The sequence below is a fragment of the Pollicipes pollicipes genome, unplaced genomic scaffold (genome assembly GCF_011947565.3).
Source record: "Pollicipes pollicipes isolate AB1234 unplaced genomic scaffold, Ppol_2.1 Scaffold_4219;HRSCAF=4965_pilon_pilon_pilon, whole genome shotgun sequence".
Lineage (NCBI taxonomy): Eukaryota > Metazoa > Arthropoda > Thecostraca > Pollicipedomorpha > Pollicipedidae > Pollicipes > Pollicipes pollicipes.
In genome coordinates this window covers 30,536,863-30,553,052 of record NW_023596448.1, presented here as the reverse complement: position 1 = coordinate 30,553,052, position 16,190 = coordinate 30,536,863, and the positions used below count along the sequence as shown (strand labels likewise).

Here is a 16,190-nt window from a genome sequence, read left to right as displayed (position 1 = left end):
TTTTGACATGCGTGAGTTATATACAGGCTTACTCGCCCCGGGAATTTGGCGAACGTCGCTATCTTAGTTTTCGAGATCTTAAGTGGTCAAATTGACCCTCACCCCCCAAACCGAGCGAAGGGTGTGCAACCCGTCGCCCGGACGCGTGAAAAAAACAGCGAGTGTCGTCGCACCAAGGCTTGACATACTCGGGCTTCCACTTCCGACCTTTAAAAATTGAGTTCCGGGTAGTGCTAGCGTCATTTATTTTAACCGAAATGCCAATAATTCGCAAATTTACGTGGTGGCCCTGTTATATTACGGTTCTGGGAGAAAATAAAGCTGGTCCTAGGCCGCACTGGTAGGGAGCAGCCCGTCATTGTAAAAACTTCATTAGGAATTTCACTCGAAATTCACTGACAGGCTTTTACTGGAAAGAAAATCTTTTACGTGTGCCATAACCCTATTTCTTACCACACTGCCAGATGCGCCTCCTTTTTGGAGTCCAATTAGAAGAAAAAAAACACGCAAACGGCATTTTGCAACCAGGAAGTCAGTCGAAAAGACGCAAGTGCGGACGTGCGTTTTTCATTAGTTGAACCCTTAGAGAAACCCCAAGTCATTACTTGAACCCCTGATAGATTGAGCAGACGTGGTTGAACCAGCAGAGAAGTCACATGCACGCTCGCTGCACCTCCCGGTCCTTCTACGCTGCAGATCGGACCTGCTCCGCCTTGGCCGATTTTTTGAAAAACTAAACCCAAATTTTGGGGGGTTGAGGCGCTAACGACACTGCTATTTTTGGTGATAATCGGGATCGGTATTGCGGATGTGAAAGCGCGATAACCCCGAAATGGCAAGATTGTACTAGCGCTTTATTTCATCTGCGCAGTACTCCTCAGCAATGTGATATGCTTCGACGACTTTTGCGTGGAGCGTTCCGCGATGAACAAGTGATCAAGGTGTCAGCAAAGACTCGCACTGATTACTCCGAACCTCCAACAGAAACAGGTTCTTCCTCACGGGCCCCTCTCCTCTCCTAATTGTGGAGCCGTGGTAAATATTCGCAGCTTACCGAGCAGGGAATGTGTATTGCATCAGCATAACATCACAGCCTTGCACGCAATACCAAGCACCGCATCAACGCACTCCGAGCTGAAAGTCGATGGTGATCTTGGAAACCGACGACATAACAGGCCACATGACCTTCAAAAAGTGCTCACGTTTAAACGAGCCATCAACAAATCAGCTGACACTGGTTTCCACGTCGGGTCGACCGGCGGACCGAGGAGACCAGACGCAGGTCTGGTCCGGGGCAGCCGGCGGGTCTGGTCCACCTGGTCAGGACCACGGACGGACCAGACCGGCCTCAGAGCTTCGCCTCCCGGACCTATCCGGCCTTCGGCTCGGCGCGACCGTCCAGCTTCCTGAGCAGCCGCAGGCCGATGTCGACCTTGAACTTTTTGTTCTCGACCTTGATGACCTCGACCTCGACGTGATCGTTCACCCGCAGCTCGGCCGAGCCCATTTTGGAGACGTGGATCAGACCCGACTCGCCGATCCCTGCGGCGAGGCGGCTCGCGTGAGGCAGCCCACAATACAGCGAGACAGCTCACCAGAACAGCAAAGCAGCTGACAGTACAGTGAGACAGCCGATAGTACAGCGAGACAGCCGACAGAACAGCAAGACAGCCGACAGAACAGCGAGACAGCCAACAGTACAGACGACAGTACAGCGGAACAGCCGACAGTACAGCGAGACAGCCAACAGTACAGCGAGACAGCCTGTCTGGCAATGACAAAAGAGCAGACGCACAGCACGGGAGCAGACGTCGCATCTCAGTAGTATTTCTAAGACCGCAAAAAGAAAACGATCAAAGGCAGCGCGACAAAAATCGACCTGACGGCGGCGCATGCGCACGGGTATTTGCGCATGCGCAATTGCGCAAGGGTAAAACAAATTTGTCCCAGTATAAGCCGCGTGAGTGGGATATACGGTTATCCCTAGGTGCTGGTCAACCAATCTACGGTAAATCTTTGGGGGGGGGGGGGGGAGGGCTGTTTAATGATATTGAATTGCGTCTGTGGTGCCTTGAATAAGGAACCATTAAACAAATGAAAAACTTTCGGCACACGGAAACCAGCGCAAAATCGCACACGTCAACGACTTGTGCCCTTGCCTGACCTCAGCTCCATCTCAAGTCTGCTTTTGCATTCCATTGGACTCGGAACGGGAGCTATACTCATTTTATCTGAACATTGGCGACGTATTCTTTATGGTCGCATTTTCTCGAACCCAGGTTCCCAGGCATCAGGGATACCTGACTTTCAGGGCAAATGGCTCACCCCAAGGGCCAGTTACTTTTGCAGCTCCGGCCTAACGTGAGGCCAAATGACACGGGTGAGCCCATGTCATCATGTTACCAACGACGTGAGTAGAGATAGCTCCAGCCAAAGCTGCGGAAGGGCTGGCGACGAACGAACAAGCCTACGGTGACAATGACTGCGCGATCAAGACACAACGGTGGATGCATTCAACGTACGGCGCATTAACCAGTGTTGCGCGTTTGCACAAGGATGCATGCTGTCTCCCCTCCCCCCCCCCCCCCTCCCACAGAAATATGATGCCATAAGTCCTAAGACACACTCAACTGACGCCCTGCCAGCCAGCAACAAACGTGCGCCCACACCGCACCACCAGCCAACAGACGTGCGCCCATATCGCACCACCATCCAACAGACGTGAGCCCACACCGCATCACCAGCCAACAGACGTGCGCCCACATCGCACCACCAGCCAACAACAGACGTGCGCCCGCACCACATCACCAGCCACAATAGACATTCGCCCGCACCACATCACCAGCCAATAACAGACGTGCGCCCACACCGCACCACCAGCTAACAACAGACGTGTGCCCACACCGCACCACCATCCAACAGACGTGTGCCCACACCGCACCACCATCCAACAGACGTGTGCCCACACCGCACCACCATCCAACAGACGTGCGCCCACACCGTGCTACCAGCCAACAGACGTGCGCCCATACCGCGCTACCAGTGAACAACAGACGTGCGCCCACACCGCACCGCCAGCCAATAACAGGCGTGCGCCCGCACCGCACGATCAGCCAATAACAGACGTGTGCCCACACCGTGCTACCAGCCAACAGACGCGTGTCCACGGCGCACCACCAGCCAATAACAGACGTGTGCCCCCACCGCACCATCAGCCAACAACAGACGTGCGCCTACACCGTGCTACCAGCCAATAACAGACGCGCGCCCACACCGCACCACCAGCCAATAACAGACATGCGCCCACACCGTGCTACCACTCAGCTCACCGAGGTCAACAAAGGCGCCGAATTCTGTCGGGTTCCTGACGACACCCCGGAGCCGCGCGCCGCAGCGCACGTCCTGCGCGCGCATCGCCGCCTTCCAGAACATGGGCGTCGCCATCTCCTGGCGCTCGTCGTACCTGCGGCGGGGCGGCCACCGACGGTCAGCGGCCACGCGTGCGTGGCGCGCGGCGGAGACGGGCGTCTGCCGGGGCGATCGGGCCGAGGGAGGGGAACCGAGCCGCGCTGGGGCGCGTTGACGGGGTGGGTACCGAAGCCCATCACCGGTTCACAGCGGTGCTGGTGCTCAGCTTAGGGTCTGATGACGTCAGCAGCAGCTCGGCGCGAGTCTGGTGACGTCACTGCAGCGCTCGCCGGCGCCGTTAGTGAAGCGCGCGTGGCCGTCTCACCCGGGTTCTGACAGAGCTTTGATGATCAGCTCCAGCGTGTGGACGTCCGTGCCCAGATCCGTGGCCAGCTGCTCCCGGCTCCGCCCACCGCAGCGTGACGTCAGACGATCGGCCAGCCACTCTTGACCCACGTCGGCCGACGAGCAGCCAATTAGCTGTCGACGAGGACAACGGTCAGCCATTCAGCAGGCTGCAGGCCGGTCACCGAGCAATGCTCATGAACTCACAACCTGCTGGCAACTCGCGGCAGGCAGAGGAACGTTGAACGCCATGGAGGGTGTAAGCCCTGACAACAACAGCTTCTGCAGAAACTACCAGAACACAACGTGCCTCAACTCAGATGGACACTTCATTCGCCGACATCGCCTCGGCTCAGACATGTCGTCGTCAGCCAAACCCACCACCTGAGACCTGACACTGACCTTGAGCAGCTTGCTGGCCACTGGGTAACTCTCGGGATGGATGATGGTCTGGTCCAGGGGCTCCGGATCCGTGGGCGCGACCTTGCCACCCTTCTTCGGCGTCATCTTCGTCTTCTGCGGGGGACAGACGGCGGCACTCGAAGGCTCAGGGAGCACAAGGACCGGAGCAGTGTCATCAAGTCATTTAGCTCTCAGTGACGTCTGTACCAAGGCATACGTGTCAGAATAAGACTTGCGATGCGCAGTCATACCACATCCTGGCAGTAGTCAAAACTGCGTCTTGCAGACCGCACAATTCGTACGAAACACAAGCAATGTGCTCAAAAATTAACAAACATGACGAAACACGTGGTGTGAATTGGCGTGAAAAAAATACGCTCGTGTAACGACGTTTTTACGTTTTAAATAAAAGTGGCTCCATAAACGTAAGTAAAGGGAAGGAGCGAAGGAGGATCAAGACAACCAATACTCAAAACATACCAGTTTCGGTAACAATCGCTGTAACGCACCAGGCCCTTGAGTTATGTTGTCACCTGGAAACAGAACGCCTACCGAGGCTACCTCCAACCTAGCGTACCCTCCTTGATTAGGCCACTAAATGTCCCGTTAGTCATACAAAGTACAGTTTTAACCTTCACCATGCTTTGCCGTTTTTAACGCAGACTGATGGGACGGGGGGGGGGGGGGGGCACAATCGATCCCATGCCGTTCCAAGCTGAGAACGGTGAAGCCTAACGGAAAACAACAGAGGATTGACCTTAATGAGATCTCGCGAACGGCAATGAGTCTTAAGTTACTAAACCCATAACTGATCTCAATTTGCAAGGTCAAAGGCTAAAATTTCCTCAAGCCCGAACTTTTCCAGCTTTACAACTTTTACGCACGGAACCATGCCTGGCGGCGACACGAAAACTAAACTGGCATGTTTCTCCTTCAATTGGCAGTACAAAATGACTAGTGTTATGTGCTTTGAGCATATATTTATGTCTGGCTCCACCCATGTCTGCCGCGCGCGGTCCGTGGAACCATCGGCTGCCACCCGCTGTTTCTGACGGCCGTACATCACCGTGCGGTAGTCTCCGAAAACCGCCGCCATCCCGAAACCAGAAAAGCTAGACACAGTTTCTGACGTCAAAACACGGTAGCAACTGCTCTATAGGCCGTTGAAAATGTGGACGTGATAGTACGGCGTGCCGGAGAGGTATCGCTAGAAGACCTGAGGAAGAGGAAAGAGGCGCGCATAGACCCCCTCCCTCGCGCCTCTACCAGGGTGAGGTTTCAACTGAATATTGCCACGTATGGTTCCGTGGAGCGTGAGGTCTTCTACAGTCTCCAATAACGCTGAATGGCTTGAACGCGCACGAGCGCAATCCCTTCTCGTCAAAAGGCAAGGTAAGTACTCCAAACGTGGCACGCCCACCTCAGCTGACAGACGACCCCGTGCGTCGACACACCAGTAAGCTGGGCGCAACACACGCTGCCGGTAGTCCCCGTGGGTCTTTCGCGTGGACCCACGTGGACCCCAGTCCCGCTCGCCGCGCGTCCCATCCCCCTCCTCCACACCCACAGCACAGCGCCGCTCTCCTCCCCGTCCCAGACCCACTTTGCCCGCCGCGCCCTCTCTGTCCCTACCCCCTCAGACCCATTATGTCCGCTGTGCCCCCTCCGCCCTTCCTCCCTCCTAGACCCACCTTGCCCGTCGCACCCGCTCCTACCTCCCTCCCAGACCCACCTTGCCCGCCACGCCCTCTCCGCCCCTCCCCCTCGGACCCACCTTGCCCGCCGCGCACTCTCCGCCCCTCCCCCTCGGACCCACCTTGCCCGCCGCGCACTATCCGCCCCTCCCCCCCCCCTAGACCCACTTTGCCCGCCTCTCCGCCCCTCCCCCTCAGACCCACCTTGCCCGCCGCGCACTCTCCGCCCCTCCCCCCCCCCCCTTAGACCCACCTTGCCCGCCTCTCCGCCCCTCCCCCCTCAGACCCACCTTGCCTGCCGCGCCCGTCACGGGCAGGATGCGCACGAAGCCCGCGCACTGTTCGAAGCTCTTGGGACCGACACCCTTGACGGAGCGCAGCTGCTGCCGGTTGACGAACAGCTTGCCCTCGCGCCGCTTCTGCGCGATGTTCTCGGCGCTGGAGCGGACCGCGCGATAACAGTCACCGGCGGCGAGGCCAGGGGTCACGTGGCCACAGTGGCCATCGGGAGCCGCCATGCCAGGCGTCACGTGGCCACAGTGGCCATCGGGAGCCCCTGATAACGTCACCGACAACTACATAAAAACAGCTACGGATGATCTGGTGATTAGCACGTAAGAGGGGGGGGGGGGATGAGGATGGAGGGTTAAGGTGATTACCCGCGCTCGTCTTGGTTCACCAGTCCGTTCACGCTCTCAGTGACACGTAATAAAACATGAACAGCATGGAGTAATGAGAGCATGGCGTAGTTATGACGCAGAAGTACATCCCGTTTTTCATCCAGCAATCAAGCATACAACACACTAAGAGATCGGTAGACCCTTGCAAGTGACGTTGTGCGCATCAACCCACCACGGGCGCCATTCACCTCCTCTCCGCGAGCGCACGGCGACCTCCCGCCCAGCGACACACCGTCTGCTCGCCGATGCCCCCGCCCCTCGCCCGCCCCCCCCCCCCCCCCGGTCCGCGCCGGTCCGAGCGCGCGGCGCCGGCACGCTCACCTGCCAGCGTTGAGGCCCGGCACCTTGCGCAGCAGCTGCACGGAGGCCGTGTTGAGGTCGACACCGACGGCGCCCACACAGTCGGAAAGCACGTCCCCGAGCACGAGGCTCACCTGGCCGGCCGGCATGTCCTTCTGGTACATGCCGACCCCCAGACAGGTCACGTCCACCTGGCGGCCAGGTCAGGTCAGAGGCGGGTTCAGAGGGGGGGGGGCAGAGGCGCACGCAGGCAGGGATGGGAGGATCAGAGGCGGGTTGAGGTGAGGGGGTCAGAGGCGTGCAAAGCCCGCGGGTGGGGAAGGGGAGGCGTGAGGGTTTGGCATGCTCCCAAAGTCAGAAAACGACGGTCAGAAACAGGAAAAGGCAAAAACGAATTGGCTGTGGACAAACGATGAGAGCGGAACCCGCAGCCCCACCAGGGACAGCAAAGTTGGCAGCGTTTGATGACTTATCTGGTGGCCCGTGATCACAAAAACCCCTAGCGCCCACTTACCACGACACTGCCATAGCGTTCAGACACAAACAAGGGGGTGGTCCTGAGCTAGTCGCCGCACGCGGCCGCGGTGCACTGATCTTGTTCGGGACAGGCAATCGGCCCGTTGTCATGGACTCATCGCATCGCGAGGCGCCGTTGTGCGCCGTTCGAACCTTCGCATGCTGCAACAGCCGCGCCTCACTACACGCCCCACCCATTCGCAGCCGCAACCGAACCCTTCCCTTGCCACAGCATGCGACCACAGGCCGCCGCTCAGCCCGCCGCCCGCGTACCTTGACGTACTCGGAGATGGGGTCCTGGAGGCGGCGCGCCAGCGACACGGCGCTGCGGACGCTGCAGTCCAGCTCGGGCATCTCGTCGGCCGCCGCCTTGGTGGTCGAGTACTCGCTGGCGCCGCCCTCGTCGACCAGCGTGACATCTAGCGGCGAATCGGCCAACCAGCCGGCGCCGTTCAGTTCGGCCACGTACTGCCACGTCTCTCGGCACGCCGTGCCGTTGCCCACCTGGGGATGGGAGAGGGGGGAGGGGGCAGTCAGTGGCGTTCGCGCTCGGCGCCGTTTATGTGCGGTGCGAGGACCGGGCCGGATTTCAACGGTCAGGCAGGTCAGGGGAGGAATGTGAGGCCAGTCTAGGTGAGGGCGACACCGGAGCGACTCCGGCGTGGTCGGCAGCGCTCGGGGGTGTGCGGCGAGATAGGTCAGCTCTGGGCGGCCGGGGCGCCGTGAGAAGGCCGGCTGGTCGGGCGAACAAAGGGTGCAGCTGCACACAACCAAGCTGGAGAGGACGGGGAAGAAAAAGCCGCCAGTCGAGCTGAATCCAAACACGTCGGCTGATGGGCTGCGACAGGACGAAACCGTGCAAATGAGCCAGGGAAATGGTACCAGTGTAGGAAAAAAGAAACAGATCCAGCCCGAAGAGACCTAGCGGCGCCGTCAAAAAGCCACTGAGCCTTAGAGGAAGTACCAAAATACCCAAACAACAAAAGAAACATGCACAAAGCCACAAATCGAACGCACTTATCTAACCACAGTGGTCTCACCGACCGATCATAAAGTACACTACTACCAGACGGGCCGGCGTCGGGCGCTCGCCGGCCCGTCCCAGTGCGGGGGTGAGCTCGGGTGCGGCGCGCCACTGACCCCCAGCAGGGTGACGCTGTGCCGCTGGACCATCTCCCGAAGCTGCACGGCGGCCGCGTCGGAAGAGACGTGCGGCCAGCGAGCGGCCAGCCGCGGCTGCAGCACCGCCGTCTGCAGGATCTCCCCCTGCGCCGACACCTGCGGCACAGAGAGCAGGAGCTGGACGGGTCGCACTCGTCGGCGCCTGCGGGGAGCAGGGGCTGTGGAGGTACCGGTGGGCTGGGGCCCGCGGGGGGAACTCAGGGGCTACGCTAACCGGTGCCTGCGGGCAACAGGAGCTGTGAAGGTAGCAGTGTGCAGACGCCTTCCTGGCGTGAACATCCAAGGGAGCAGGGGACCAGGAACTGCGTAGCAGGCCACATCGGACAGGCACCCGCCGGAGAACCGTGGACACCCTCGATACACGCTTGTATGGAACAGCAGCTGTCGACGTCAGCGGCCAACGAATCGGCCATCGCCGAAGGGCGGCTCTGGAAGCGTGTATCGGGTGGAAAGGGATACGGTGGAACAGATGGCAACGATGTGGCAAAGAGCAGCACTCGCATTACCGCTGAGTGCCGACTGTTTTCAATCCAGCTGAACGGCAAACGTAGCGAGACGCGGCAGTGCGCTCGGTGTGAAGAATGCCGTGAAACTGTCTGCTTTTGGGTGGTAGTTTCACGTGCCCAGATCCGCGCGCGAGGGGCGTTGCCTGCCAATGTTCGGTTGGACCAACGCCGCCCATCCACAACACGTCCACGACATCCGCACGGGCTGCCCAGCTTTCGTCGGCCTCTGGCGCCATCTGTGCGACACCGGACCGACGTGGCGGGGGACGGCAGCCGCTCCAGCACACCGAACTCACCACTCCCACCTTGCAGGCCTTGAAGCCAGGGTCCAGCGCCAGAATCACGCGGCCCCGGATCGGCGGTGTCAGCAGCTTGGCCTTGAGGTTGCGCGACATCACCAGCAGCGCCTCGCGCTCAGCGGCCTCCTTCAGCGAGCTGCGCACCTGTCGCTCCAGCTGGCGCGTCACGCTCTTGCTGAAGACGTCGCCCACCGCCCGCTCCAGCATCGACTCGCGAACGGCATCCCGCATGCCGCTGCGGCGAGGAGGGGGGGGGAGAGGGGGGGGGGGAGAGGGGGGGGGGAGCGGCTCACACACTGCTGCCATGCAATTAACGGCCGCCAGCAGGGCCCGTGGTGACGATGATTTGGGGTTTTTGGGCGCGTCGACGCTGCAGGTCATGCAGCACCCATAGCTTTGACACAGACCTGGCAGCCTCCCCGGAGAAGGAGTTCACAGCAGTCGGACTCGGGGCACTCTGCAGTCACCGGCTCATGGCGGCGCGACAGTACGGACGATGGTGAGGCTGCTGTCACGTAAAGCGGCGGGCTAATATGACGCCAGCCAGACAGGGAGACCACATCTGAGCTCCGGGGCGAGTCCGCCAATGCCTTCACTCACAGCGCTCCGGAGAACAGCAGCGGTGCCTCAACCAGACTCCCCTCCCCGCCGCCCCCCCCCCCCCCCCACCCCCACCTCTCCAACACACACACGAAACTTCTCGGTAATCAGCTACGGACAGACAAGGACCGCATGGCCCGTGCCACACCCTCTCACCTGCTGAGGAACCGGTGTCCACAGTGGTCTCTGAAGCGGTACCGCAGCTCGTCCGGCAGCTCCAGCCGCACCGTGATGTACTTCTGCTCCTCCGCCCGGCAGATGGCCAGGTACTCGAAGCTGCGTACCCAGCGGATCGGCTTGCGGAAGCTCAGGTAGTTCTTGTACTTGTACGCCTGATCGTCGGCGGGCGCCGGCTGACTCTTGGACGCCGCCTTCTGCTTGGTGACCAGCTGGATGCCGGGGTGCGAGGCCATGCGCACCACCTTCGACCGGCGGGCGCGAGAGGTCAGGGGTCGCGTTTAGCGGAGGCGACGTCGGCAGTAAGGAAAGGGCCGTAGCAGCCACGCCCTCTCGGACATGCTTCGGTCGGCAGAGCATTGTGACGAATGGTTACCATCCACTACTTACTAATGCAACTAACTGATGTTACAGTCATCCAGGTCACAGTTGAACACGGCCGTCCTTGCGCGCATGTGCGTATGTGCGCACGTGCATGTGTGTCATTGGGGCTTCACGACGCACCCAGCAGCTGTGGCTATATGGCGTCGCCTGCCTTTTGCCCTGGCTGACTTACTCAGCAACCTTAACACCCGTACACGTGGACAGGCTGACCTCCTGCTGGATGGTGACGTCCTTGCTGATGACGTCACAGATAATGTTTATCAGCCCGGTCTGGATCTGCTCAAGCGTGGAGCGGCCTTCCTGTCCTGGCTGAATGAGCGCCGCCGGCTGACATCTAGCGGTGCCATGGAGAAGCTGAAGTGCGGCCGGCTCCAGCCCGGCGTCGCGCGCGCGGGCGGCCAATGTCGTGCGCGGACCCTTCCTGCGGAGAACAGCCAGCAATCATTATCTAAGGCTGGGGATGCATAGGCGTTGCTCAAACCCCCAAAGACATCTTTAAACGAGGAAACACAAATGAAAAAAACAGGTTGAAAAAATGAAAGCAGGTTACAGAGTGCAGTCATCTCTATGCATTCAAATTTATGTTCTCAATGCAATGAAAACTATATACATGAGAACCTGCCACTACAGTGTAACAAGCAGTAAAAGTGACGCCTCAGATCACACACAAGGACAACAGTGCATAAGCAGCATGGAAAGGATAGACTCTCACTTGTGCGGCTCCATCAGCGTTTCGAGCTGAGACTTCTTGGAGACTGAAACAAGCGCTTGGCGGAGCTCTGGTGTCACCTGGCGGACGCGCCGGATGTTATCAGCAAAAGAAAGACGTTCAATATGATTGAAATTCGCAGAGCGCGTCGTCCTTCCCACACATAAAGGACTGTTAAAAAACAGAAGCCTATGAACGGGATATGAGTTAACCGAATCTTTCCAATTAGAAATCTAAACAATGAAAAAAAGAAAACGGCGCGAGGTCCACCTCATGGAATTTCAATACACTGGACTACTACATACTTCTAGGTACGCAACTTTGTCACCGCAGCTACATCAGTGCCGACCATCTCCAAGTGATCGGAGTCTTGCTCCCCACTCCGAAAAAGTAACGGCGCACGTGCCTCCCGCGACGTTGCGACCCCCCCCCCCCCCTTCCCCCACACACTTCGAAGCCAATGTATACCCCGAATATTTGCGGCACCCAGCACAGAGGTACGGGTATGCCCCCGTGACCGAGAACTCCAACCCCCTAAAACCACTTCGGCACCTCCCGGTGCCGTGTTGGGAGGTCCCGATCACCCCGCCCGCGCGCCTCGCACGCCGCGGCGCCCCACTATCGGGGGGTCACCGCAGGCGCACGGCACCCATCATGATCGGAGTCGGCCGGCGGCGTTCTGACGCCGCTGCGGCGCCGCCGGTGTCGGGACTGATAGTGCGCCGCCGTGGTGGTCGGCCTGGACGAGCCGTCTTTGTACTGCAATTCGCTGACAGGCATGACGATAAAATGGCAGTAGAGGGGGGGGGGGGGGCATACACGTTCTTTTTCTCCGGTAATCTCCTTTATTGAAAGTTTTTCTCCACCTCCTATCCCGCCAGAGCACGATGTCACGCCTACGTCCGGTTCGGGCTTCGATCATCCCCGAGAGCAAGCGCTGATTCGAATGTCATACCTTGACGCGGGGAGGCTTCTACGTACACTTTTTACGGAATGGAATCCAGGGTCGATTTCTGCACTGTTTGCATTGCGCTCTCAGGACTAAGAGCAAGTATTTAATCTTCCTTTTTTAATTATTATTCTTCTGTGTTCTATCCCACCTGGCAGATAGTGCTAGATGTACTATTAGTTTCAACACGGATATGCTTAGGCGCTTGACCACGGTACGCCATTGCGGATCAAAGCAATAGGCTTGCGAGACCTGAATGAACGAGCCGTTCCCATGAACGTGGCCCCTGAAAAGTTACCACCGCCAGGTAATCGGAAGAGCGGTGAGTTCCCGTTGGCCGTGGAGGCAAGACCCGCAGCTGGCGCTCCTGCTAGTGTAAGCGTCTACTGCCATCGATCGGCAACTGCCAAGACTGCGACGCCCGAAATTATTTCCCAGAAGAGGCAGGTTTTTTTGGCTAGTACTGATCAAATGCAGTTTTATAGGACGCACGAGAGCAGCCCACACGGAACCTCATGTATTCCGTCCATGCCGTTTTTGTCTGATATGTGGCATACCTGCAACATTGCCATGCACCGACTGCAGCTGGCTCGGATCAGTTGAACAGCTGCCTATCTGGTAGGCTCAAAACATCGACAAAAAAGTGCTTGAGTAAATGTGATCACATATTTCGGTAGCAGGGATGTCAAACGTGCGTTGATAGAAGACACCGTGAGTCTCGCGGGATGTACGAGCCCTCGCCCCCCCCCCCCCCCCCACCAAAACTCGTCACCCCCAATCAAAAACTTTGCATCCTCCCAGTTAAGGTCTACCAAAGACTATCGGAGTGCAGATGGGGAGAGCAGGGAATGTGAAGTTGCTTTGCTTGCATTATTACTGGCCTTGCACTGTAGAAAAGTACCATACAAATTCATATGAACATCAGCACACGGCTAAGGCAAAAGAGCCACACAAATTCGTGTGAATTTAAACCACCATTTCATTAAGGTGTAGATGGAGTGTAATATCACTTCATCCGACATCGACGGCGTGGCAGGACCGAACCTTCTCCTCTTTCTTCAGCTGTTTGTAGGCCTTGCCGACGGACGTCTGCAGGTTCACCAGGTAGGCGTGTGAGGCCGCCACCTCGTGCAGCAGCTCCGGATCGATGTTGTTGGTCTGTGCCTTGCGGTAGCGGGCGATGAAGGACACCTGCAACAGCCGATACCAAGCGTAGGCGGTGTGGTTGGCAGCAAACTATAATTGGGATCAAAAGACCCTGGTTCCATGCCTGCAAACTGTGTGATTGTTCTGATGGTGCTTAGACAAAACAGCAAAAACGTTTGGGGGAATCGATCAGAAATAATGGCTAATCCTACTCTGCCCAAAATATGCCCAGAAAGATCCTTCTTTCCAGATTTGACCCAGTTGCTTTTCTAAGAGCATGCGTGTGGGGGGGGGGGGGCATAGGGGCAGTCCCTAACTGAACAGAAAATTACACCTCCGAGTTGCATCATAGAATTGAAGATGGGCTGAGCCAAAAATGGCAAGAAGCTACATGCTCACCTCATGGTCATCTGCATGCTATCAACAGCTGGCAGAAGAGAATGCCTCTGAGTGATCAGGACAGTGGCTTTATTTATGAAGACCACACCAGACTGCAGCATGTCTGCTGGCTGGGTCACCATGCAGGCATGGCCACCAGCTATCATGATGTGACTCTGACCTTATGGTCCTCCTCCAGCAGATGGCTAATGTTGACAGAGACATCCATGTCCAGGTGGTGCTGCTGCGATAGCATGTATGGGATGTCCAGTTGGATGTCCTCATCAGCATCAAGTACTGCTTCCCTCTGTGCACCAGAGCCATACCATCTGCTGATTTCTAGCTCTCATGTCCTGGACTATACAGGTGTGTGTGGATTGCTTAACCACTACTTGCATTAATCTGGCAAAACTGCAATCAACCCATTATTGAGGCAGGCATGCATAAACAGCTGAGAACAGCAAACAGAATGTTTTTGTGCAGTGTGACTTACATAAGACAGCTCAAAATCACTTGACTTTGTCATTGAAAATCATAAACTACAGCAAAAAAAAAAATGGCCACAAGGTGGTTAGCAAATTCTGAAAAGAAAGGATCCACTCACCTTGATTTTCTTTTTTGCTGGCATTTCCTCTGTTTTATCTGCCTTTCTCTTTTCATTCTTAACTATTTTTTCCTCAGTTTTAATCTTCTTCTTTTTCATGTTTACTCTAGATGGGCCAGGTGTCTGGCTAGATGATGCCATATATTTTTGTTTTGATAACTGACTCATGTTGACACTGGAGATACCACTGAAAGAACTGTTCCCAAAACAATTATTACCAAGAAATAAGTCAACATACATTGTGTACCAAGTGCCAGCTGATCTCAAAGACTACATTGAACAAAGACATAGAACTACCAGTGCCTTCTGCCAAGAAAAAAAGAAGGCAGAGCCTTGCAGTTGATGGACAGGAAAGCAGTACCTAGGTATAATTACAGTTGAGGATAGCACAGAACTTATTGTCATTCATATTTTGCCCTGCTACTTAAGAGGCATTTTACCTACTGCATGGTGCCCTTAATAGCACAATGCAAAATTTGGTTCTGGCTCTGAAACATGAACAAAAGGTTTAAAATTGTGGCTTTCAGTAAAAACAAAATAGCCCAGGTGAGTTTGCAGCATTTACATCTGGTACTGATACTGTAGGCCATTCTTTAGCAGTAGTCAACAGTAAATGCTATGCACTGGGTGAGCTGAGTGAACACAAATCACTGTTGAAGACTGGCAGCTTGTAATCCTGAAAGTTTCTTGTTTCCTAAGGAAGTGCTTCATTCTTAAGCATATGTTCACATATAACACAGCCTTGGCTCCTACATACTGTACTTTTTGAAGCTATGGGGCAGACAAACTTATTTACATTCACAGTTTTATTGTAAAGCTTGTGGGTTTCAATTAAGGCTGATAGAAGCCAATGCTTAAAATATGTGCACCTGCTGCACCTGTCCTTGGGCAGTTTATGACCAAATGATTGAGATGCCATGCAAGCCACACAATGAATAGGAATACCTGGCACATAGAGTGCCAGTAACTCTGGTGCATACCCATGTAATCAGCTGGATGTGTCAGCAAACTTCAGTACAACCAGCTGGCTCCTGCATTAACAACCTCTACCCAGGGCTGTAGAAACTGTGTTATGGTTCACATACTGAGGGAAAATGTCATGCATTGGCATCATGTAGGACATAGAGATATGTCAAGGCGCGAGAAGAATCCATGAATACCTGATCCATATACTGAAAATTAATTGAATGGTATGCTTGCTAGACGTACCTGAAACCACCTTTTAACTCAGTGTGAGGCCTGCGCCGGCGTTACCAGTACAGCTCCTTATCAGCCAAGGTGGCGCATTCCTCACCTACGGGATGGATACTGGGGTAACGTGATATACCCACCAAGGCTTCTATCCACCCAGATATATCAATTTGGGACCATGGATGTAAGTTCCTATTCAGCTGGACGAGCTCTATCCCTCCCCCAAACTTTGCGAAGGAATTGGGGGAAATTTAACTTAACGGAACCTCAGAATGCTACGGAACTGGCGCGCAAAGAGGAGCAGTCTTCAACGGCAGAGATGCTGGCAGTTATTTATACTTTACCTTGCCTTCTGGTGATCGAGAATTGTAAAAGGCCACTAGGCCTGTAGGTTCCAGTCTCGTCAGGCTGCCGGTCCGGCAACCAAACAGTCTCAAATTATGGGAAGATTCAGTATGGGACGTCGTACATGATGCCAGCCCAGTGCATATCAAGCCTAGACTTGAACTGTTCAACCAAGGTCGACGACATGACCAGGTGTGGAAGAGCGTTCCAGTCGTTGACAACCCGCGTGCTGAATGAGTTACGACGGACGAGAGTCCTAGCTCGAGGTTTTCTGAGCTTCCATTGGTGTCCTCTCGTCACCTCCGAGTTGTGCCTTGTCAGGAACTCCTCTTCCAACAGCGACATACCTCCGTGAAATAGCTGGTACACTGTTAC

The 16,190-nt window shown here is 56.1% G+C and overlaps 1 protein-coding gene across 6 annotated transcripts; it reads right to left on the bottom strand.

The window, feature by feature from the left end:
* Window positions 1-1,053: 1,053 nt before the first annotated feature.
* LOC119094894 (S1 RNA-binding domain-containing protein 1) lies at window positions 1,054-15,954 on the bottom strand. 6 transcript variants are annotated; one of them, XM_037217801.1, is made up of 16 exons: window positions 15,815-15,954; window positions 14,280-14,475; window positions 13,857-13,982; window positions 13,196-13,342; window positions 11,206-11,282; window positions 10,704-10,914; window positions 10,089-10,354; window positions 9,330-9,567; window positions 8,486-8,623; window positions 7,619-7,849; window positions 6,851-7,020; window positions 6,140-6,287; window positions 4,156-4,269; window positions 3,734-3,888; window positions 3,330-3,463; window positions 1,054-1,542 (listed from the first exon to the last, which is right to left on the bottom strand). In XM_037217801.1, exons 2-16 carry the CDS (start codon window positions 14,445-14,447, stop codon window positions 1,370-1,372), a joined length of 2,496 nt encoding a protein of 831 aa, XP_037073696.1. In that variant the 5' UTR covers window positions 14,448-14,475; window positions 15,815-15,954; the 3' UTR covers window positions 1,054-1,369. The 6 variants fall into 6 exon arrangements, with proteins under 6 accessions (XP_037073696.1, XP_037073700.1, XP_037073694.1 ...); XM_037217805.1 differs by lacking the exon at window positions 15,815-15,954 and adding an exon at window positions 15,732-15,758; XM_037217799.1 differs by lacking the exon at window positions 15,815-15,954 and adding an exon at window positions 15,489-15,725.
* Window positions 15,955-16,190: the final 236 nt, after the last annotated feature.

Excerpts from the sequence above, each read along its gene's own strand:
- LOC119094894 (XM_037217801.1), bottom strand. The coding sequence starts at position 14,447 with ATGAGTCAGTTATCAAAACAAAAATATATGGCATCATCTAGCCAGACA. Across the intron at positions 10,355-10,703 it reads ACGTCACCATCCAGCAGGAG|GTGGTGCGCATGGCCTCGCA; the intron begins GTCAGCCTGTCC and ends CGCCGGTCGAAG. Across the intron at positions 4,270-6,139 it reads TGACGGGCGCGGCAGGCAAG|AAGACGAAGATGACGCCGAA; the intron begins GTGGGTCTGAGG and ends TGTCCCCCGCAG.